Genomic DNA, 25,016 nt, shown 5'->3' on the forward strand with positions numbered 1-25,016 from the left:
CATTGAAAAGCATTTTAAAACACCTACATAACGAATATAAACATGCCTATCAAATTATGCACATTTCTTATATTTTTTATAATTTAGTAAAAGGATAATTTTAGAAATATCTCCTTGTTTAGTGATATAGGTCACTTATTAGTGGGACAAAATCTAAAATCAAATAGGTCACTTAATGGTGGGACGGAGGGAGTACTTTTTTGTCCATACTTTAGGGTGCTCGTTTGAGCATTATCACTAAATACACCTGCACCAGTTCCTTAGGGTTTATTCAGTGGTAGCCCGTATGTCCGAAAGGTGAATATTTATTACTAATTCATGGAATTCAACTGAGAAAAGCCTTGAATTGAAGTAATAAAATATTATGGTGTAGCATATTTTCTAGGAATTCACTTGATGAATACTGCATTAAAATTAATTGATGGCTCTATACTAGCAGGCGTCTCAGGACATTATATTTATTCGAGAATCGAGGTATGAGACGGCAGAAACGTCATACTCGTTCTAAACATTTATTTTGTATAGTCAAGGAACATTTGCAACATCTTGATGACGTTATTGCTCTATATTAGTGATCAATCCATCTAGAAAACGTCCAATCATTTTTGATTCTATACAAAAGTGGATACTGCAATTGCATATAAAATAGACGGAATAGTGAAAGCTCAACTAAGAGACTCCAATTAATAGACGGAATAGTGAAAGCTCAACTAAGAGACTCCAATTAGGCATTTGTGTTACGGAGAGGCTACATGATCAGTCAGAGACAACTTTAACATGAGCTTTCATGTCTAGACCATAATATATTCAACTGAAACTAGGTCAGAAATATACAAAACCAAATTTTTGCGAGTTTTTGTCAAAAATCCACCATCAACACCTAGGATAACCCTTAGTTTAATCTTTTTGTATGCCCTAAAACACGGTTCAAACTAAGACAACAATACATTTGAGTTTATAAGCTGAAGCAGTTGAAGCTTTGTTTGCTGGATAAAGAATCTGTCTCAGAAATCAATTGTGGCCAATTATGTTGTACTGCAATTCTGGCAGCCCATAGTGATCCCCAGGCTCTGCAACTAGTGATGCTAAGATTCCGGAGGTACTGCCGTTGCTTTTAGCATCACTCAATGTTGATTTCTGCATACGATTACTACTTGTGTGGCATGAGAAAAACGTGTTTTCTTTTGTTTTTTTATCACATATGAAATGGTTTTACAACTTCTTAAAATACACAGGGTCCTCGTCAACATATAAAGCAAAATTAATTCCAAATTACAGGACATTGTTAAAAGCATAAACGGTTTCAGGATTCATGAAGAAAAAAACGTTAAATAACAGTGTTACCCAACTCGATACACTAACAAAACATTCACTCGCCTATGACCTGTAGGAAGGGCTTAACTCTCACCCTCCTTTCCCCTATCCAATAAGCTGCGGCCAGCCTTTTCCATTCTAGTCTTTCTTACTTCTCGAAGTTCTGCTAACTGGGTAGAATAGCACACTATCTTGGATTCTTGTTTGACATTAAAGATTTGTGATAAAGCAAAAAAAAAAAAACAGATCATGGGGTATATTCAAAAGGTTGAGGGGGTTGAGGTTCCTCATCGACAGCCATTGCTGCTGCAGGAGGTGGTCCTTGCTGAGCAGCTGTTGTTGAGGCAGGTGCCATGATAGAGTAGGGTGTGTCAGTGAGATGGAGAGAGAGCACTTCTGCGTCTTCTGGTTGAAGATCCTTCAACAAAACAAATCCTGATGGGGCTAAACTTACTGGTGAATATCTGCTATCCTCGAGAAACTTGATATACTTCTCCTGTGCTGGCACAACCCTAGCAGGGTTGGTTAATATTTCGAAAGTGGGTTCTGGCTCCGGAGTTACCTTCTTCTCCACTGAAGATGAAGAGCCATCCACCTGAAAATCCAACAACATACATATCAGTTATTGTCTAGCACCACGAAGACAATCGAGTGAAAGTACTCCAAAAATATACAGTTGCAGGTGTTTATTCTGTAAATATTCCTTAATGTATCTTCAAGTTCTTTAAAAAGTAACAACCAAATATGGAATTTCTTCAGCATACATGTAAGGATAATAATGCAAGCTTCTGTTTTGTTCAGTTTTTTTCTTTGATATACAAAGCAATACCTGCATCATCGAGTCCCCATCCTTCTCGGGGGGAGATTTTCCTTTTTGACTGGCTGAAATGGAGTCCTCAGTTAACTTCTCGGCATTAGCTTTCTGATCTGCATCTTTCTTAGCACGAGCTTTTGCTTTAGCAGATGTAGATAGAACAGCAGTGGGGAGTTTTACAGCCGATGTTGCAGCAGGGGGAGTAGTCGGTTTAGGGTACTCAAATAGAGATGGTTTGGCGTTTGATAGGAGCTCAAACTTTGGAACATTAATGTCATAATTTAGGCCAATAAATGCGGTAGGGGAGAAGGCAAGACTAATAAAATATATTAGCGGATACCAATACCAAAACTGGCTAAAGACTGCCAATCCAACTACTGCAGTGACTTTGTCATGCCTGTTTTTAGAAAGCAACCTGATGGTCACATTTCTACCCCCAGCATCAAGAATCCCAGAAGCTAAAATTGCTCCCATCTTGCTCATGGTATCCTCATGCTTGTCAAGAATAATTTTTTCGAGCTGGCGCCTAAGATAAAACAAGATACAAATGAGTTCCATGGAAGAAAACAAAACATAAAGAAAAAAAAGGTGGCATTAGAAAGTAATAAAAACTAAAACATAAAAAGGTGGCATTAGAAAGTAATAAAAAAGGTGGGCATTAGAAAGTAATAAAAACTAAAACATAAAGAAACTAGTCTACTAGGGCGAAGTAATAAAAAATACCTGAAAGACCCAACACGAGAATCACAAGTTTCACTGGTTTGAATCATCACCATGGCCATTGCAATAAGTGCCCCTTGACGAACAAAATCAACAACATCTGATGTAAGTGGCTCCAGCAACGAGATGGCCTCACTCAAACCTGTACCTGCACATGAAATGCCCACTGCCATTGCAGCACCATATCTAACATGTGGATTGTAAGACTCGGAGAGCAGGGATACAATTCGTGGAGTCTGGAAATACAACAACGTGATAAATTCCGTGTTAGCTAGGATCAAGAACAACGGATAAAAGCTACAGCGATTTCGGGAAACGGTAACTCGAGAAACCTTGAAACAAACAGAGAAGCAAAGTTACAGAAATAACGAATAGTATTAGACAGACAGAAGTACCAACCTGCTCAGGTTCAGAGGACAAAACAAATCCAAGAGCTAGAACAGCTGTCCTCCTTACGTCATCACTAACATCAGAAACTGCAAAGTGCAATAACTGGCGAATGGCCTTGTTGTTTGCTGTTCCCCTGTAGGCCATTGCTAACGCATACATACCACCATAACGGAGGATAGGATCTTGATCCCTAGTCATCTGCTCAATCAGTGTGTCAGCTTCTTCCTCCCTCCCATACACTGTAAGGGCAATGCCTAATGCCAGCCCCCTAAAACAGAATAGAAATAACAGAATATGTAAGTCCCGAAGTAGCTATTAATAATAGAAGCCCAACAATACAGATCCCGGTGCTCCACGTACCTAATAATTTTCTCATGCTGAGTCTCATGAGCATATGCAAGCATCTCACTAGCTTTTTCGCTAGCTGTCCCAACCATTAGTAAACCCATACCAATGCCCGCAGCCTCACCAGCCACAGCACTATCGGTATAAAGTACATTCTTTATATCGTCATATATCTCTTCATCAGCTGTTCCAAGAGCAGCCAATCCAAGACCTAAGCAAGCCCCATGTTGAATCACCTGTGCACCAAGGATACATATCAGCATAATATCAGCAATATGGAAGGTCATAGAGGATTTTGCACACAAATTGCAATAGATTCCTAAACAAGCCATACCTCCACATTTGTACTCCGTAAGCTGTCGCGGAGGAATTGTTTAATACCCTCGCCATGGTTAGCGTGTATCAGTCCCAGAGCATAAAGGGCACCACCCTCTGAATATGGACTACCACCACCAGCAGTTCCACTTTGTGGAAGATAAGGTGCCATCAGTGACCTCCCTTGTTGCAGGTGACCCTTGTGAATAACACCAAGTCCAGCTGTTGCACTAAACTTTGCCCAATTCGTAGCTCGACTCAGCCAGTCCTGTTAAACCACATAAGTTAGCATTTACATTACCAGATTTAACAATGCAAAGGAAGAATAGCTCATATATGGAATAAAATATATCTATTACCAAGTTCTCCCTCAAGAAAGTATCAACTGTTGTTCCAGCATGCATGATTGCATTTGCATATATTGTTGCACTGTGGCAAACACTGTTTCTCATCTCAACCGACTGCTTTATCGTCTTCAGAATTAGAAGATCTGATCTGCGTTCAAATTATAACATAAAGCATAAGAAGTTAGTCACTAGTACAGGGGAATCCTCAAAAACGTTATGTCCAAGGTACGACTGTAAGAAGCAATAGATGTTTCTCACACCTGTTATTACTATATAGAAATTGTAAAGTCAGTTTTATGACCGTCTCCCCAGACAAAATTCCCTTAAGTTTTGCTACCCTCTCATTATATCTCTCTTCATCAGCCTCGACTACAATTCCACGAGGAGCATTAGCTCCATCTGACATTTGAATGTCTTCCGAGGCTGCTACTTGATCATTAGCTGCCAAAGAGCTTCCACTTTGAACTGAACCCGGTTCATCATTAGAAACGAGTTGACTGTTCTCTGTAGGCCTCAATACTGGATCAGGAAAACGACCTTTAACGCTCAATAGAAAAGCTTGACGCTCATTGTCAACAAGATCAAAAGCAATTTGGAACGCCATAAGAGCATCATCCTATAAGCCACAGCATCGTTCAATTAAGAGAACACAATTTTCACAAGCAAATACCAAACACCAATAATAATTAAGTAACCAACCTGTTCAGATTGCAAAAGCTTCTCCAGTATCATCGCAACGCCTGCAGATTCATCCAGAGACATGAGACGTTGGCAAATCCTCAAGTAATCGGGATCAGGCAAGCTTTGAAACACTTTAACTATGACGCGAAGCACCTGGAACAAAAGTAGAAATTAATTACAAAATTCATCAAGGTAGATCAGCTAAAGCAGTTTTTGGATTTGGCCTCTAGAAAGGCATCAAAGAGAAACATGTTTTCATTTACGAAGCCCTACTTAAGCATAACTCAGAATTTAGGCTCCACATATAGGTTACTTGATGCTTGGGATGTTAGCGCAACCATTACAACTGATACAGATACACGTAGAGTAGGCACATGTGAAATATGATATGGACTTCATTATTAAAAAAAATCAAAGGGAAGACACTTTAACCATAACACGAAGCACCTGGAACAAAAGTAGAAATTAATTACAAAAAAAAGGTAAATCAAAGAGAAACATGTTTTTATTTATGAAGCCCTACTTAAGCATAACTCAGAGTTTAGGCTCCAGATATAGGTTACTTGATGATTGGGATGTTAGCCTAACCATTATAACTGATACAGATAAACGTAGAATAGTCACATGTGGACTTCATTATTAAAAAAATCAAAGGGAAGACATCTGAAAACATATCAATACACAAAGTAATCTCTATCAAGACTTAATCCTTCTGAGCTAGAAAGTGGGTAGCACCATTGACTGATTGACTTACTAACCCTAAAAATCTAAGATATTGAGCATCTAAATGATACAAATCTTGGTCGCATGCCCCATCAGACACAAAATTAACTGAAAAGGACCCTTTTTTAATTCAGTTGAACAACAACTCCACATGGATTAGAAAAAGATTCTAGGACCATTTTTCTGAAATGATATTTGTACCTCACTGCGGTATTCTTTCAAGGTAACAAAGGAATGAGCAAGATTGATGCAATAATCGAGTGTTACAGGAATATTATCACTCCTTGTAATAGCTTCCTCAAGTTTGTCCAACCTTCTGCACTCGATCGCAATCCCGATAGCTTGTTGGAATTTTTGGTCCAAGATGCACCTGCATGAAACCAAAATGGTTATAATGTGTAAAATTAAAGATATAGTAATAAATGAAATAAACATCCAACATACTTCCACAGCATTCTCTCCACAATAGCCTCCAATCTAGGATCCACCTTCTCTGCTTCTTGGTTCGATTCTGCAGCTTTGGTCTTAAAAATAGCATATTCATCTATAGCTTTAGCTGAGATACAATGACCAACTTCTCAGTTAGTATCCAACCACGACAAGTGGCTCATAACAAATCTATCATACAAGACATATAAATACAATTCATACCAAGAATAGCATGGACATAATCAGAGTCCTCTGAGACATCAAAAAGTGGTCCTGCTGATAGAGCATAAGATAACGCATCATTTAGTTCACCCAGATGGTAGAATACCTGCGGAACCATATAACAGAAAAGAAGAATGTGAAAGCAGAACTCAAAACCAGTAACACTTTTATTCTCGGAATCCAACCAATTATTAATTTACATCTCATCATGATAGAGAGTAAGCAAGAAAAATCATGGCAAGTTGTCTTCGAAAAATCATGGCTGAGATAAACAATGCTAACGTCTTTCAAAAATCATGGCTGAGATAAACAATGTTAACTGTAAATGAAACAAAAAAAAGGCTTGTTATAACCTTTGATGCAACCAATGCAGCAAGTTGTCTTTGATCAAATTCTTCGTCTTCAGACAAGCTTTCACTGCAAAACCAAATGAGTTCAGCACGTATAAACATTATGTATACAAAATAGAAATAAGCAATGTATTTGAACAAGCAAGCATTCCCAAAATCTTTTACATGTACTACCCTAATGCGCATTACCTAACTTTTACATATGAAAAAAATTAGTAACCATACTAGTATTTGACCCTTGTTCTAAGTTCCAGAAACATGCAAGCTTCCAGACAAGGACAGGTGAAATGCAAAGCGATAGAATCTCGGAATCTCCATAATATATTAACTTGTTATACTACACAAGGAAACCCTTCTTCAACATAACAAGCTAAGGGAATTAAAGAGAGAGAAAATATCACCCTGATAAGAAGGGGCAAAAGGCAAGAAGGTGTAAGGAAAACCGCCTGAAGTACCAGAAAAAATCATGGGATTTGCTATGCAAATAGATCAAGTGAGCTAACTTTAAAAAAAAACACTTTTCTGTGGTCAATTTTAACAGCATTAGAAACTAAAACTCTAGACTAAACTAAGCATACCACATTGTTTCTTATTATAGAGAAAAAATCATGGGATTTGCAAATAGATCAAGTGAGCTAACTTTAAAAAAAAAAAAAAAGAGAGAAAAAACAAAACACTTTTCTGTGGTCAATTTTAATAGCATTAGAAACTAAAACTCTAGACTAAACTAAGCATGCCACATTGTTTCTCATTAAGTGCTATAACTACCTTATGCCAAGACCTCATCTACTACCAATAACCTAATTATAACTGTAAAGCGTTCTCGTTTACTTATTTACCTTAGCTCTAGCTCTAGCTCAAAACCAACATCCAAACATATAATTCTACTGGTTCAAAATTCTCCCACTAATTCGCCTAGAACACTAACAAAATAGAGCAAACTTAGTGAAACACTTTTGATCACAAACAAACCCTAACGATTTCCAGCAATCATCAAAACCCTGACTTCAACATCACTAATAACAGAGTGAAATAAAGTAAGCAAAGTAAAAAGAGATTATAACAGATCTACAAAAAAGAAAAAGGAACCAAACCCTAACCCTAACAAGAAGCAAACATCAAGAAACAAAGTTTGATAAAAACATACATGATAGGAACGCTAGTTGAAATTTCATGCCAGAAATAATCCACACATGTGTTCAAATTGATGAGAGCATGTAGCTTCAAAGCTGGATGTGATTCATTGAGCATAGCAAGCAAACCACTTGCAGAACTCACCATCGTGGCCATGGTGATTCGACTTAAAATTAGAATCCTCTAGTTTCTTGAACTGTGATGATAATGAGAAAAATAATTTAGGTTAAGATTAGGGTTTTTCGATTTTTCTTGGAGTAGATAATATTTCAGAGAGAGCTATTAGCAAGAAAAGGCCGATGGATCCCCTTTTTATTGATATTCAATTCTTGTTAAAGGAGGAAAAAGAAAAAGGTAAGCCCAATTTCCATCTCTACGGATTCGGCTGCCCCTTAACCAAATATGAGCTCCCCAATTATAAGCACGGACCCGTCGCCACCCGCAAATAGGAATGGCTATGGTGTGAGAGGCAAAAAAAAAAAAAAAAAACAATCTCTATCCTAAAATTATAACCAAATATGGGTGAAGTTTCCTGGTTGAGGGGATTGAAAAATCCCTTCTGGCTATGGCAAAAACTTTGGGGACTCCAATTGTGGTTGATAAAAGGACTTTGGCTCATGAGTATGGTTACTTTGTTTCGGTATTAATTGATATTAACTTTGCTGAACATGACACAGATTATATACATGTTTCTGTGGGAGGATTGGATTTTTGGCAAAAAATAGATATCCCAAAGATGTCTAAGTTTTGTTCAAAGTGTAAGATTGTACGTCGTACTGATTCAAAATGCCGAAGGAAACACAAGAATAGTTCAAACAATAAGCAGCTACAAACTTCAGTTCTAGGGAATCAAAACTTGCAGGCAGCTAAAACGGATGCTGGAAGCAGTATTGATCCAAGTGTTGGGAAGGAGTGGAAAGAGGCTAGACGCAGGAAAGGAAAGACAGCGCCCATCATTCCTGTTGTTCATGAAGCTGCCAGTAGCATTCCGGTTGTTCATGAAGCTGCCAGTAGCATACCTAATGTGAAACAGATTTTTGTTGTGCATGGCCAGCATGCTAACGTGGAATCTGTTCAGTTAGGTCTTGAGGAAGGTGAGGTGGTATCAGGGAGTGTTCAAGCGGTTGTAGCTAAACAGTTACAAGATGAGTTAGCTAAGACTGAAGATGTCTTTCGCTCTGCCTATGTTGAATTGGCAAGAACTGGACAAAGGGCAGTTGTGAATGCAGTTTTAGTATCTAGTGATATAGAGAGTATGCCTAGTACTAAGTCAACTTTGAATTCTGAAGCGAGTGAGAGTAGGAATTCATTACTTGATAAGACTGTAGTTAACTTCTCCGTGAAAGTATTGTCTCGCCAAACTAGTTTGACGTTTTGAATGCAGAACTTGGTTTGATTGAAGATACTTCAGTGACAGTTGGTTCTACCATGCAAACAGGCCGTCAGGAAGGGTCAGCTCCAACTTTTGATAGTACTTCTGGCAGGTGGACTTATAAAACGCCAGTTATTTTATCAAGACAGTCTGCTAATTCCTGGAGTTTCTCGGACTTCAGAGAATACAAATTTGAATGATAATACAATTTCAAAAACTGTAGTTGGTTCTAAACATAAATCTGGAGAGGTTGTGAACAAGATGGATTATGTCAGATCAGCGCATCGAGTTAAGGTAAATAACCCCAACAAAGTTGTTTCCTAATGAAAGTTCTTTTTTGAAATATTAATGGGATTGTGCGTGATGAAGCACAATGCAGACTAAAAGAATTAATTAAGGAGTACAAGCCTGACACTATTGGCATTGCTGAGCCAAGAGTGTCAGTAAAATCTAGATATATTAGACGTTTTCAATTGGATGGTTTTGTAGTTCTACAATACATAACTCTATGGATGGTTACATTGGGAAGCTATGGGTGATGTGGTCTTTGAATATCTTAGAGTAAGTGGTTTTAAATACTTCTCGTCAGGAAGTTACGGTTGGAGTTGATGGTGTGATGGTTTCTTTTGTGCATGCTAGTTTTGTACAAGTTACAAGAAGAGACCTTTGGAGGCAGCTTAATTTGGGTGATCAGCAGGTACCTTGGTTGGTTATAGGAGACTTTAATTTTGTTCTTCGTAATGATGAGAAGAAGGGTGGGGGAGTTCCTAGAACAGCTGTGGTTAATGAATTTAGTGATTGGATGGATGATAATGGTCTTTTTGAAGATGAAGCATTAGGTTGTAATTTTACTTGGTCTAATAGGCAGACGGGGGCTAGAAGAATTATATGTAAATTAGACTGTGCTGTTATAAATGAATTTTGGTTGAATAAATTTGAGAATTGGCGGTGTAAAGCTTTTCCTAGGGAAGTTTTCGATCATTCTCCTCTTATAGGTTACGAGACCGCGAAGGGATCCTTTTCGTGTTCAAAAAATGTGGCTCCTCCATACTGATTTTATGAGGATGGTACGTGACAGTTGGAATGAGCCATTGGTGGGTTCTCCAGCCTACATTTATCCTCAAAAATTAAAACGTCTCAAAGTGGCTATGAAGTTGTGGAATCAACATGTCTTTGGAAATGTAAATGTTTGTTTAAAACAGGCTCAACTTCGACTTGAAGGGGCTTTACGAACTGCTGATGAGGATCCTACTGATTTGCATAAGATGAATGTGATGAAGGACGCTCAAGTTTAGGTCAATGAGATCCATATGCAATATGTTACAATGCTTAAGCAAAAGTCCAGGAATAAATGGTTGGTGGAGGGTGCTGGTAATACAAATTTCTTTCACAATAGTATCCGTATGCGTCGTAGTAGTAATACTATTTCGGAGTTGGTGGATGCTAATGGGGTTACGGTAACATATTGTGATCAGATTAGAGATCTTATGGTTGGCTATTACGAAGCAAAATTCAATGGAGATGATGCAGTTCCGGTGGATTCTCTTTTTGACATTGAGCATGATAGTCTTTCGGATGAGGAGAGGAATAGAACGGATCATTTTCCCACTGTTGAAGAAATTCATGTAGTTGTTTTTGGTTTAGATGCGGATAGTGCTCCTGGTCCAGACGGTTTTGCTAGTTTTTTTATAGGCATTGCTGGGAGGTCATTAAGGATGATTTGGTAAGTGTCGTTCTTTTTTGTTGGACTAATAAATTTATTCCTAATGGGGTTAATTCTAGCTTGTTGTTTCTTTTGCCTAAGGAAAGAGGGGCAAATACTCTTAAAAACTTCAGACCTATTGGTCTTAGTAATTTATTTTTTAAGATCTTTACTAAGATTTTGGCTACGAGGTTGGGGAGTGTTTTAGACAAGTTAGTTTCTGAAAAGCATGTGGCAGGAAGGGTATAAATATCCATGAAAATATTAGTCTTGCTTCATATATCGTTAATGAAATGAAAATTAAGCGTAAGGATGACAATGTGGGTTTAAAGTTAGATATCACGCAAGCTTTTGATACTGTGAGGTGGCCTTTTGTTATGGAGGTTTTTAGAAGATATGGGTTTTCGGATGATTGGTGCAATTGGATCCTGCAGATTTTGAAATCATCTAGAATTTCTGTCCTTGTGAATGGTAGTCCGGAAGGTTTTTTCAGTGTTGATAGAGGCCTTCGTCAGGGTGATCCCTTGTCTCCTCTGATTGTTGTTTTGACTGAGGATGTTTTAAGTAGAAATATCATGAAATTGTTTCGTGAGGGTTCCATGACTACCATGGCCACTATAAAAGGTATTTATCCTACTCATTTATTTTTTGCGGATAATATTATGATTTTTTTTAAAGGTAACATGAAGAGTTTGAGAAATTTGATGGCTCTTTTGAGTTCTTATCAAAAGGCTTCGGGTCAGACTGTTAGTAGAAAGAAGAGCAAGCTCTATTATGGAGGGTGTTCTTTGAGGAGGAGGAGGAGGGCAACAATCTCTGAATTTTTGGGCATGAACAGTACTTCTTTTCCGGATAGGTATTTGGGAGTTAAGGTAATGTCATGAGCGGTTAAATACCATCATATTAGCAATGTGGTAGAGAAGATTAAAGAGCAATTAGCGGGTTGGAAGGGTAGGATGCTATCTTTTCAAGACAGGGTGATGCTTGTCAAGTCAGTTATTGCAAGTTATTTTATTCATAACATGGTTGTTTATAAATGGCCTACTAAGTTTATTCATCAATGTGAGGTGGCTATCTGTAACTTCTTATTGTCAGGGGATTCAAAGGTGAGTAAATCTTTTGTGGTGGCGTATGACAAGGTTTGTTCTCTGTATTCTGAAGGGGGTCTTGGTATTACTCAAATGCGAGTCATGAACAAAGTTATGCTTATGAAATTATGTTGGAAGATTTGTACTTCTCAAAAGGTATGGGTTAGATTTTTAAGTGCTAAATTCTTTTCTAGAAATGGGCTTTTGGTGGGTTACACGAAGTCTTCTATCTTTCCTGGTTTTCGTTTGTTTTATGCTGATGTGGAGTTAAATACAAGGGTGTTGATAGGTGATGGAAGGTTTACATTTTTGTATTTCGGTTCATGGTGGGGAGATACTTCTATTGCTGATATCTTAGGTCTGAATGACTTGGATAGGCAGGTTAGAGCCATTGATATGATTTTGAATGGTGAATGGGAGTTCACGGACCAGGCTTTGAACACGTTCTTAGCTGCTGGAATTGTCTTGGATGATTTGCCAGTTCCAATGGGTGGAGTGGATTGCAAAGTTTGGAAGTCAGACATCAAGGCCCAGTTCTCTGTTATCTCGGCTAAAGACCTAATTCCAAGAGATATCCTAAGTTTGATGGTGCTACTTTGCTATGGCGTCCTGTTATTCATCCTTCTCTTACTGAAAGAAATTGAAAAAAAAACGTGGAGCTTGTGCAACTCTTGATAAGGTACGAAGTAGATTTAAATATCAAGTGGTTAACAAATGTTTCTTATGTAACAGAGAGGAAAAGTCTTTGGATCATATTCTTTGGTCTTGCGACTTTGATGTTAAGGGATGGATGTGGATTGCCGATGTGTTTGGTCTGTTTCCTAATCAAAATCTTATAACAACTTATAAAGAGCAAAAGCTAAGAGTCGAATGTTCAAGGATTTATGGTTGTTGTCTATTTTGGTGATTCGCTCAGAGTTGTGGATGACAAGGAATGGTTTTATTTACGGGAATCAAAAGGTTAATTGGAACTTCTTCCATAAAAAGGTTTTCAATCAAATCCATGACTATTCGAGACGTTTGAAGGGTTATATGTTTGATTTGCCAATATGATTTGCGTGTTCTTGAGTACTTTAGACAACACGGGAGAGTAAGGTGTTAGGATCCAAAGGAATTTTTTCGGATTCATCCTGAGGTTAATGAATTGCAGTTGTGTTGTGATGGTGCTTCAAGAGGTAATCCGGGAAGGGCTGGTGCTGGAGTGGTAGTTTGTGATTCTAATGTTAATGTTTTGGGCGCTATGAGTGTTGGTTTTGGAATTCTAAAAAATTACTTGGCTGAACTTTCCTGCGTTATAGTTGCTTTAGAATTCGAACAAATTATTTGGTTGAACTTAATTTGTGCCTCTTTTCTTACAAATTAAGTTGTAATTCTCTTGCTTTTTATTAATACAATTTGGATTTACCAAAAAAAAAATATGGTGTGAGAGGCAGCACTCATTCGAATTGAAGGAGCTTGATTTAAAAAAAAAATCAAATTAGATGCTACACTATGGAATGTGAATAGCCATTGATCCGCCCAATTTTTTTTTTTTTTTTGATAAACAAGGAACCTTTTCATTAGTGGTAATTCGAGGTTACAATGAGTTTAAGATCGAAAATAAGAGAATACAAAGAAACAAGATCATACCGTAAGAGTACAATATTGAGAAATCCGGCAAGAGAAAGAGAAGGATTACCGGAGTAAGACAAATACAAGTATGAATAAGATCCGATTAAATCCGAGGAAGATGGTTCTTTTAGGAATTAAAATTCAACCATTTTGTTTGATTTTCTACTATAGACAGATGTGCTCCCAAAATAGGAGTGATTTGCTCAAATCTCTTGTAATTAGGGATGGAGATTCAGTCGTCAAAAAAATCACCGCGTAGTTTCCGTCGCCGGATAAATTAATGATGAAGATTTCGTTCCGGAGACAACAAATATGAAGGTTTCGTCGTTGGAGAACATCCATATTGATCTTAAAACCCAAATTAGTAACCAATAACCACCATTAAAGCATAGATAAATCTTCAAAAAGGAGATAAAAACAACCTGATAGTGTAGATAACTAAAAAAACATGACAACAACTAAATAACCTAGAAAGAAAGAAAAAATGAATAAACAAAGTGAAAACTTGCTTTGTTTTTTCCGAACACCCTAAACTACCTCTTTCATTTTACGGAACAAACATTATTCTCTTTCAACTTTACCTACCTCTTTTCTTTCTAACTCCGTGGTTGTACAACCACCTTCATTTGTTTCTTGCGTGAACTTATATTCTAAACCAAAGTGTAACGAAAACCCACAAAAGAATTACACTGCATTCAGTGATTGTGTTTTTTTTTGGTTTTCCCTATTTCTCTCATCCCTACTTTTCCTATTTCCCAACTATATAAATTCCCATCCTCAATAATCGTATGTACCATTCATGTAGTTTTCGTGTGTCTAAATACCATCTCTTGACTTGTTATTTACAAAAGTCACCCAACAACTAAAAAAAAAAAAAAAACTCAATTTACAGATAACTTATTTTCCATCTTCACCATCAACCGCTACATCTTCTTCCCGACATCTACAATCCGCCACCACCTTCAATTACCTTTTCTTTTATTTTTGCAGGTTTTGTATCAAAAGATGCTTCCAGAAAGTAGAAAGTGTTATAGAAAAATCAAAACCCAAAACAGTGAAGTTAGGGGAAACCATAACAAAATGGTTCCCTCCAATAAAATCCATCAATGGCATCCATGAGAAGCTTTTTGAGAATCCATGCAAGCTCATGACCAAGTAAATGCCAAATTAAAATTATGCAACTGGAATCAAGTCCATCAAATTCGAGTTTCATGGAACATTTAGACGTAGTATTTCCGCAGTATTCTGCACCAACCCACAGTCTGAAAGTTTGAATATCACATGAATAATTCATAATCACATTATATATTTGTACAAAGACAGATTTTATTTTTCATTTTATACCACAAGGAAATAAAATTTTACATCGGTATCGATCCAATCATTCACAAGTCTTCGATTAACCAAATGCAACAAACTATGAGAGTGATGGCGACTTATATGATATTAAACAATCTTACAGACTACGTGATGTGTTAGGGAATAAGAAAATGTGCATTTTCAATCAAATTATGGTTCAACACTTACTCTGTTGGACGATATCCTATTTTTGTTCCTTTTATTTCATATATTGTTGTTATCAGTTTTCATTAGCATCACCTGTTATCACTTGTGTTAATAAGGAAAGGAAATTTGTGATGTAAGGGAATTGAATGCAAAATAATGAATAGATATGTTATAATAATTGAATAAAAATCTAATCTAGGGTTTTTAACTCGATGTTTTTTTAATGAAAATGAGAGATTAATGAAGAAGAAGACAAATAGAATGTTAATCGTCATGATCATATATATTTGACTTTTGTAGATGGTACACAGGAAAAATCAAAATTTGTTATAGGGCCTATGGCCCATGGATGTGCGGTCCATTAGATGAATAGGTCTTCCCTTTCATGTATATAAGAGAACATCAATAGTATAAAGCACAGTTTGGCTAAGTTTGCCTTGTAAGTGGTGGTTCAGATATATCCTTGGCAAAGATAAATCCATGGATATGGTTGTCCAGACCAGACCCTAATAATCGCACGTGTAGCATAACTTCTAGATTTAGGAATGAGAATACAGTAATACGCCCCATCGTACGCCCTGTCGTTCTATTTGCCTATCTGAGATCCAAGATCGCCGCTGCTAAAAGAAAACCATCGTTCTCTCCGACTCTCTCATTTCCAGAATCTATTGCCGCTGCTAAAAACCCGATGATCAATCACATAGTTTTCTTGCCTTTCATTTTTCGTTTTGGGGTTTATTTTGCTCATCATGTTAATCTTGGTGATGTTCTCCATGATTTTTAATTTGATTTCGTTCCCTGAGAAGATGAATCAACAATTTTTGGGAACAAAAATCAGATTACAGGTATGATATTGTGAGTCCCTGAAGAATCAAATTTTAGTTCGTTGTTTGTATCAATAATTACTATTTTTACTTGCTTCTCTCCCTCTCTTAGTGAAACAGTCATGGGGGAATGGTGGCGTAAGAGATTAGGTTTGTTGATAATGTTGTTGAAGGTAATAATAATAATATTTGTTTTGTACTTCCAGCTTTGAACCTGCGTTTCTTAAAAACAATAATTAGTTAAAGAATTCAAATTTGTGTATTGGATTTATTATTTTTGTTCTTCTTGGAACCGTGATCGGAATCATCAAAACCTCTTTTGCTTCTATACAATTTCCTTCTTACCGACTTTGGTCTTATCTTTCACAGCAATCGTCATTTTGTCAAGGAATTTCATCGATCTCTCAAAATTCACTGGGTAAAATCATAAAAGCCATACTGGTTTGGATATTCAAATTTGTTTTGGTTTCTCGGAGTTCTTTTTTGTTTGCTGACATTAAGAATTTGAGGGGTTCATTGTTAATTAAGGGCCAACTTCGTATTGATGGGGTGATTTTCAATTGCATATTTACACAACAATCGATAACCATCGATGTTATTTTTGAAGAGACATACAATTATCTAAAGTTTAATAAGCAGTTTATGGTTTCATGATCGTAGCAACATTTTAGGTTCGTTTCTTTTATGGCTTGAATTCAATCGTGCATGTCTTTTAATATCAAGTATTGGTAGTTGTTCTTCAAAATATTTTCTTTTAATATATTGCTCATGTTTTTTAGTTCTTACTGATTTGGTTGCAATCCAAACCATTTCAGAATAGTTCAAGAAGTAACAAAGTTTCTTAGCTCCATTGGACATCAGTCCTATCATGTCCCCTTTGTAACTTTTGATCGCGCAATTTACATCTTTTCGATACATGATTTCCACGGAATTTAGTTGCTTCATTTTGTAATTTCCAGTATGTTCCGTCATTTCCCGATTTGATGTGACATACTTACAGGGTTGTTAATGGAGTTAGTATGGTTTTTTTTATGTATCCAGTTGAACCCGATGTTGTTCATTCAGTGCAAAGAACGGAAACCACGATATATAGCAAGTCGCTCTTTATCCCTTCTCCATACAATTAGAATTTGTTAAACCAGTTTTGCTGAAATATCCATTGTTTTCGTCTTACATCCATGCTAACAATTAACCTTGATGGTTTAGTTACTTTAGTATTTTGTTTGTATGATGTTACATTTGCATTTCCTATTTTGTGCAAGGTCTGGAAGACTTCTTACAATGTTTATTTGTATTTCGGGGAAATGACATTATTCATCGCACTTGATTGTACTGTTAACCAAACTGCGGGTAGTCATTTGTGATTCGATACATCGTCCTTATTCTTGTTTCATGATTTGCAGCTCATCTTAGGGTCAGCCAGCCATGGTTTTTGTCCTTTTGTTGCTTCTTCGAAGGTTACATCGCGCCGCTCAGTCATGTAACTGTACTATGTAAGTTTTATATTCTCTTTCACACCAAACTCAGTTGGCTTATTTTTGTTATTTTCTTATTTGCTAAATAAAATTGTGGGTTTTATCCTCTGCCTGATATAGTCACCCTCTCCATATAATTGATTGGCGCCTTTCAATGTCCCTTTCACTAGATTTACACTTAGGCTTACATTTTCCAGTAGGTATTTCCTCCGGACTATCTCTGTTCTTAATTTTAGCTAGATTTGTTAATGTATCACTCAATTTAATTCAAGACCTTTGAGTACATAAGATAATTGTTACCCTTACTGCCTTACTATAGCATCACATTTCCCATAGTGATTCAAAAAAAAAAAAGCTATAGGGTTTTTAGGATGACATAATCTATTAATCAACTACAGTTCTTTTGAAACCATACCAACTGTATATTACTTTGCTTTGTTATTTACACCAGTTGTCTGCTGCACGTACATCCACAGATCTGCATGTTTCAGTTTTACATGATATACTTATTTGTTCTCTTAGGTTTTGACCTGTTAAAATATCACCACCGTTTTAAGATCTTTTGTCTATTAGTCTCTTTCTTTCACTAAGATACATAATAGATCACTGACATACTACGTTAGGGCTGCAACATTACTATAAAGAATAGTTGTATTCAAATTTTATGAATAATTCAGAAAAGGACAAAATGACATCAAGTATATGATATTTTGTTAGTCATCATCTTAGTTTTTTACACTTAGTAGGTTTGTATTCAAGAAGTGGCAATGAAGAGAATTTGATTCAGCAATGAGTCATCAAGGATGGCAATATGTTACCAAAGATTTGCAAGTATAGTGCGTGTTTAACTAGCAAAGGTCGAAGGTATCTTTGGAATGATTGAGAATCTTTACATCGTTGGTGAAAACACTTAAGCTGTCAACCCAACTTGGCAATGTTAAATGAAATAAGTTGAGGTCCAAGCAGAAGATGGCACTGATCCGACGTGTTTGAAACTGTTCCAAATATCATAAAACTCAGGTAATCCATTAACATATAATGGTGGTTTCTGAAACTCTTGGATGGGGTAACGTCTTTATGGCCCTGTGTCGTTTAGTTTTTGAGTAACACAAATCTTTAATTTACTTTTGGTGGTTTTGCAGGTGTTTGCTGAACATCGCAACAAACATGAAAAAAGAATTTCATCTTGGGAATGGATGCATCGGTGAATGCTAATTATTTGGTTGTGTTTACCTAAGTTTGTCAATGAATTCAACCGCACAACTCCTAGATCTATAGAGTTGATCATTTGTCCATGAAAAATTTATTTTCAGTTCTTAAATCAGCAGTAAAGTGACTCTTATAACAATTGTTAAGTTCCTTTGGTTATATGTCTTATTTTATTTGTACCTACATGCTGCAACAAAGTACGCATGTATATGTATCCTAATGGTGATGGTAAGAAATTTTTACTGAGCCTAGCATCATTGTTCCTTTAATTATTGCAAACTTTGTTTGAAGTACACTCGGTATCACTTTCTTAATAAATTTATAAGGAAAGCATACGATTCCTCCCCACAAAGAAATAGAAAATGTAGTGCTCTCTAACAGAAGGGTGAGTGAAAGTCAAATCCTACAATGGAAGAGCTTATATCGTAATGTCATTTCGGAAAATCAATTATCATGAAATTATAATGCCCGTGCCGTATATGCCTCTTTATCAATACCAAGTTCTTCTCCTTCTCTATCTCTTACTGTTCCACTGCAAAACGTTATCATGCACGAGCTCAACCACTATTTTTTTTTTCTTCTTTTTGGGTTATTATCAAATCACTGAAGGAAGCGCTACTTTTAGTTGGATCCGTATTTCTGATTTTTTTTCTCAATCAAGCAATACATTGAGGTATACCTAAACTTTTTATCAATTAACATGTGATCTTATCTTCCATGTTCTCATGTTGTATGTATGTAATTTTTTTTCTTTCTTCACATGTATATTTGTATCACATGCGTCGATCATGTTCTGATTGATTGAATGAATTTTTTTAATTTATGATTGCGTATATATATATTATTCTAATGATCCCTCCATGTACTAATCTATGATCTACATATATATATATATATATATATGTTATTCTAATGTTTGTTGTGAGATGTTTGTTTGTTGTACACAATCTGTTTGTTCCTATTCGTTTCTCGAGATTATTATGATTATTATAATATAATATTGTATTGTTTGTTGTTCAATCAATTGTATAACATGTCTAAATCTGTTTGTCTATCTAATAGATATGAGTGATACATGTTTGATGTCATTTTATTTATTCATACTAAAATCATGTTAATGATCTCTATGTGATAAAATTTGATTTAATATGCCTGGTGTTGTGTAAATTTAATATTTTCATATATTGTTATATCATCATATGTTACTAAATGTTTTCATATGCCATCATCAAATAGAAAATTTTGGACTGTTTCGTTTTTTTGTTTATTCTTTTTGTTTGGTGATCTTCACATGTTTTATTTTATAAGATTTTTTTATTATTATTTATGTCGAAGAGTTGTATGTACTTTTTCAACCAGTGATTTATTTTAATTTTTGAAAAGTTTCTGATCATGATTGTCTGTACTGCATGTGTACTGTATGTGTGTGATTATCTTGATTGATTTGAAATTTAATAATAAAATAATTAATATTTTTTAAGTGCTCTGTGAATGTAATGTCTGTTTTAATTATTTGTTTAATTAGTTGTAACGTCTGCTTTTATTATTTGTTTAATTAGTCGCAACGTTTTTAATTAGTTGTAACGTCTGTTTTAATTATTTGTTTAATTAGTTGTAACGTCTACTTTTATTATTTGTTTAATTAGTTGCAATGTTTGTTTTTATTATTTGTTTAATTAGTTGTAACGCCTGCTTTTATTATTTGTTTAATAAATTATAACGTCCATTTTTATTATTTTTTCATTCATTTTGTTTGTATTAAATCAATAAATAAATTGTAACTTATGCACCATTCCATGTTTCGTGTTATTTTTCACATTGTTTTTTTTGTAATGTATGTACTATTATAATGTTATGACGTTATTGTTGGCAATTGACTAAGTATTGTCAATCATTAACGGGGTTATTATCACTGGTTGGTTATTGACTATCAACTTTGACTGTTAACTGAATTATGATTATTGGCTGGAGTTCTGACTTAACCGATTGACCTTTAGAACCATCAAGAAATTTGGTCTCTAAAAATCCATTTTGACCATAAAGAAATTTGGTTTGGGAATTATTATACTGGAATTATTTATTTTAATGTCCTTTATTATGGCACTTTACGGTTGGTCCCAACTCGACTCAAAAATAACATTTTGGATCCAAAAGTACTTGAGAACCATTATTATGTTTTTTTGATGTGGAAATCATTTCTTTGTGAGAAATGAATATATTCCTTCATAAAACCTTCTGCCAATGACAAAGCACCGTCTAGGTGGAGCTAAATATACCTTATGTTTCTAAGCACATGCATTCCAATTTTTGTGGAAGCACTTACAAAGGGCGATATGAGTCGAAAATTGTTTTTTTTCCATTTTTCTACTTCATTCATGGTACTAACAAACCAGTTTATCTTGAAGTATGCCAACAAGAGATTCACTATCTTCAGTAATATATTCAACATAAAGTAAGTGGTTGACATGCGAAGTGAGATTCTTTTGTCCTGTTGAGATAAAGAAATTTCTCAAACTAAGCTAATCGTAGCAACATTGAAAATGAAAAACCCCAAAGTAATGAGGGTTAGGCATACTGACTCATGTGAAGCATGTGAAAACAAACTTATACATATATGAGAGAAATATGTATTATTGTCCCAGGTAGTAATAACACCAAAGTACAGGTATCAACCGAGCATTGGATCAAGATAAGATGTCATTCTAGCTCACATCAAAAGGAAAGAGTTGGGAATGAATATTTCTACTGGTATTCGTACAAGCAATACAATGGGGGTACCATAGTAACAACCGATTTCCACAGGGAGGTCATACTTTAAACATCAAATTTATTGGCAAGAAGAACTATGCTTAGCCAATTGACTATCTTATTCAATTGAACTTTATACATTGTCTGCACTTATGGAATTAAAAGTACATCATTTCCAAGAGACATAAATTTTCTAATGCACTAGAGATATATTTGGATGAAAAATATATCATCCCCTCTGAAACGTAACATATATTCACTTTAAAGCACTTGAGTTAAATCCCACTTTTGTTACCAATAAGGCCACACCACTTATTAAATCTCTCACGATTCAACGTCTAACTGATAGTGGTTTTTCTCCCACTAATTTAAGGAATATACACTTGTTTTTGGACTAATTCTTTGTAATGTGACTACGATATTGGATCATCGAGCGAAGCAATATTCTCCACTTATCACTCCACAAGCAAATGGAATTGCAGAAAAGAAGAATATAAATATCAGGAAATGGCAAGGGTAATGCTCCATAACAAAAACTTATCGTTAAGGTTTTGGGGTGAGGCTGTTTTTACGGCTTGCTATTTGATCAATCGTGTTTATTTGCGGTCAAAGACCTTAAACACCCCCTATGAGTTGTGGTACGGTAAGAAACCCAACTTACACTATCTCAGAGTGTTTGGCAGTAAGTGCTACATTCTAAAGGATCGTGAACAGAAAGGGAAATTTATTTCGAAAAGCGATGAAGGCATTTTTCTGATGTAACAATTCTGAATACTGGCCGCACCAACAACAGACACACTGACTGTCTAGCGACTCTTGTGTCCTAGCTGCAGTTTGAAGGGTCACAGAAATCCATCACTGTGCAAAGACGTTCTGTATCATCGATCTGGCTTACTCAAGTTGAAGATGCTCAATCGAGCGACTGACGAGCACCCATCATTCATGGATTGAGCAATTCTCTTACAGAAAGGAAAATCAGCCTCAAGGAGTTGAAAAACTTTTTTCTGCTGCATTGAGCATTATATTATCGTAATCCTGATGGATCCTTGTCACGATGCCTTGGAGACGAGGAAGCGAGCGAGCAACTCAAACGCATACATGAGGAAATATGCGGACAAACCCTGGTAGTCACACTTTACAGAAAGCTTCAAAGACTCGGGTACTATTGGCCCTCCATGGAGGCTCAGTCGAGAATGTTACAAGGGTCCTGTCCCAATTGTCAGACACCACCTCATCATTTGGAGGTTCTAACAATTCACCACACTGGGTACTGGAGAGAACCTTACATAAAATATCTTCGTGACAATGATATGCCTTCGGAGAAGAAAGGAGCGATCAAACTCACCCAGAGGGCCAAACGTTTGGTCTACCTGGAAGGGATTTTGTATCGCAAAAGCTTTGGTGGGAACCTTCTGAGATGCTTGGCCGGGCATGAAATTCCTACAATCTTGAAAGAGAAGCACGATGGTGAAACCAAGGAAAGAAGAAATTATTTCTCCAAATCCATGAGAAATATTATTGGCCGACCATAAAAGACGATGCAATTGTCTATGTTCGGAGATGTTATCAATGCCAAATTCATGGTAACCTCATTCACACTCCTTGTCTTCCATTACACTCCATGAGCATTCCATGGCCCTTCTATAGCTGGGGATTGGATATCATCGGAAAAATCAATCCAACATCTTCAAAGAGGCATGAATATATCATCACAACAATGGAGTATTTCACCAAATGGGTCGAAGCTATTCCTCTTCGAAGCACCACTGGAGTCACAATTGCAGCTTTCATCAAAGAATACATCATATGTATATTCGGTGTTCCTAAACATATCATCACGGATAATGGAACTCCTTTTGCCAACAAACATGTTGCAGAATTTCTCGAGGAATATGGAATCAAACAGATTTTCTCCACACCAAATTATCCCCAAGGAAACGTACAAGCGGAGAGCACCAACAAAACCTTGTCCGGATTCTTAGTCGAACAGTTCATGAAAATCCACGAACGTGGCATGAAGAATTTCCCATGGCTTTATGGGCCTACCGTACAACACCAAGAAGCTCAATTGGGACTTCATCGTATTCTCTCATCTATGGCGCTGATGCTATTCTCCCAACTGAGATCAAGATTCCCTCTGCAAGAATCGCAGCGGCCAGTGGAGTGCAGTGGGATGAAGCTGAAGTGTCTAATTCAAGAATTGCTGAATTGGACATGCTCGATTCGAGAAGGGCCAAGGTAGAAAAATATGTGGAAACCTACAAATAAAAGATTTCCAAGGCATACAACAAAATGGTAAGACCTCGAACATTTCAAGTAGGAGATTTGGTTTTGAAAACAACAAAGCATATTCAACAAGACATGTCTGCTCCCAAGTTCTCTACGAAATGGAAAGGTCCTTATGTAATCATCAAGGCAGTATCCAACGGATATTACAAAATCTTAGCTGTTAACGGAGGAGTGGAAAGAAATATCATCAATGGCAAGTGGCTCAAGGCATATTATGCTTGAACGATCAATAAACAATTATATGTTAAATTTCAAAATGTAATTTATATTCCTTTAAAGAGTATGCAATATGCTCATTCGTTCGAAATTCAAAAAAAATCATGAATCTCACAAAATTCTTCCAATCATCTATTTTATTCAAAAACAAGTCTCAATCTTACAAAAAAAAAATCTCTCTCAAACGCTCACTCGGAGCAAATCACCCAACAACAAATAATTTTTACTGAAAAACATTTCAAGCCTTTTTTGAAAATTTTCAATCTTCACTTTCAAGTCCTGAACAACTTTCTCAACTCTTGCTGATTCCAGCGTGAGAGCTTTCTCCTCTTCCATGACAGCGGTTGCAGCAGAAATCACATTAGCAGCAGCTGCCGCTCTATGAATCTCAATGACCTCGAGACGACGATGGAGCCAGCCTATGTTGAACCTCAAGGTCTCACAGTTTAAGCTCATATCATCCCATCTATGCAATTCTTGGTTTTTGACATCTCGCAGATTTGTCCGGTTCATCTCATCAATAATAGGCAACAAACCGGCGACGGTAGTCAACAAGGTTGGCAGAAAACCTCTCCATACTTCAGTAGTAGAAATGTGCATGTATCTCCTCCAGATGTTGGTGTAACGGGATGCATAACACTTGGGAACGATGAAACCACCGACTAGTTGATTGTCTGGGCAGACGTTGACCATGGGAGTATCGAATGGAAGCCCGGCCGCTGGGTACTCACGAACAGGAACCCTGTAATCAGAATCTACAGAGTTGGTTGAGTTTTCGTCAGCACGGTTGTCAGCATCATCATCGGCCGCAACCACAGACTTTTCATTCTTTCTCTTCCTAGCATCGACGATGATATGAACATCAACCTACAGAGATGTTCAATTTCAGTAAAATTGGAAAAACGCTTGATCGAAGGAAATCTTCAGTCAGAGACTCTCGGATGTTCCAGCAGCAACACGAGCAGACCTATAGCGAGCAGGAGCTTTAACAGTCTGCTTAGGCCTTAAACTATAAGAGGAAAAAGGAAGTCGATTCCCCTGATTTCCCTGTAATAAATCATTTTCTTCGGTCAGCCATTATGACTACATGAAAATAAAATAAAGCGTGTAACCTACCGAGATGGACGTCCCAACCTCATGGTTTTCCAGAGATCTGTTTTGAGAAGAAGCACTGGTACCAGGCATGGTGATA

The 25,016-nt window shown here is 36.5% G+C and overlaps 2 protein-coding genes across 2 annotated transcripts; one reads left to right on the forward strand and one right to left on the reverse strand.

Moving 5' to 3' along the window:
* Positions 1-1,164: 1,164 nt before the first annotated feature.
* Positions 1,165-7,940, reverse strand: LOC113358538 (26S proteasome non-ATPase regulatory subunit 1 homolog A-like). Its single transcript, XM_026602130.1, has 14 exons — positions 7,798-7,940; positions 6,654-6,717; positions 6,301-6,406; positions 6,094-6,205; positions 5,851-6,019; positions 4,945-5,079; positions 4,506-4,861; positions 4,258-4,393; positions 3,918-4,166; positions 3,599-3,819; positions 3,248-3,506; positions 2,852-3,084; positions 2,144-2,654; positions 1,165-1,909 (listed from the first exon to the last, which is right to left on the reverse strand). Exons 1-14 carry the CDS (start codon positions 7,938-7,940, stop codon positions 1,562-1,564), a joined length of 3,042 nt encoding a protein of 1,013 aa, XP_026457915.1. The 3' UTR covers positions 1,165-1,561.
* Positions 7,941-10,481: 2,541 nt separating this feature from the next.
* Positions 10,482-12,621, forward strand: LOC113360574. The gene is made up of 4 exons (XM_026604072.1): positions 10,482-10,879; positions 11,097-11,482; positions 11,537-11,714; positions 11,766-12,621. The coding sequence occupies exons 1-4, from the start codon at positions 10,482-10,484 to the stop codon at positions 12,619-12,621; spliced, it is 1,818 nt and encodes a 605-aa protein (XP_026459857.1).
* The last annotated feature ends 12,395 nt before the right edge of the window (positions 12,622-25,016 follow it).

This window comes from Papaver somniferum, chromosome 3, assembly GCF_003573695.1.
Source record: "Papaver somniferum cultivar HN1 chromosome 3, ASM357369v1, whole genome shotgun sequence".
NCBI lineage: Eukaryota > Viridiplantae > Streptophyta > Magnoliopsida > Ranunculales > Papaveraceae > Papaver > Papaver somniferum.

Bases quoted from the DNA above. Each gene is read 5' to 3' on its own strand.
- LOC113358538 (XM_026602130.1), bottom strand. From the start codon at position 7,940: ATGGCCACGATGGTGAGTTCTGCAAGTGGTTTGCTTGCTATGCTCAAT. The intron at 4,394-4,505 runs GTGTGAGAAACA...ATTTGAACGCAG, and splicing joins TTTCTATATAGTAATAACAG to ATCAGATCTTCTAATTCTGA. The intron at 3,085-3,247 runs GTTGGTACTTCT...TTGTATTTCCAG, and splicing joins TGTCCTCTGAACCTGAGCAG to ACTCCACGAATTGTATCCCT.
- LOC113360574 (XM_026604072.1), top strand. From the start codon at position 10,482: ATGCTTAAGCAAAAGTCCAGGAATAAATGGTTGGTGGAGGGTGCTGGT. The intron at 11,483-11,536 runs GTATTTATCCTA...TTTTTTTTAAAG, and splicing joins TACCATGGCCACTATAAAAG to GTAACATGAAGAGTTTGAGA. The intron at 11,715-11,765 runs GTATTTGGGAGT...CCATCATATTAG, and splicing joins AGTACTTCTTTTCCGGATAG to CAATGTGGTAGAGAAGATTA.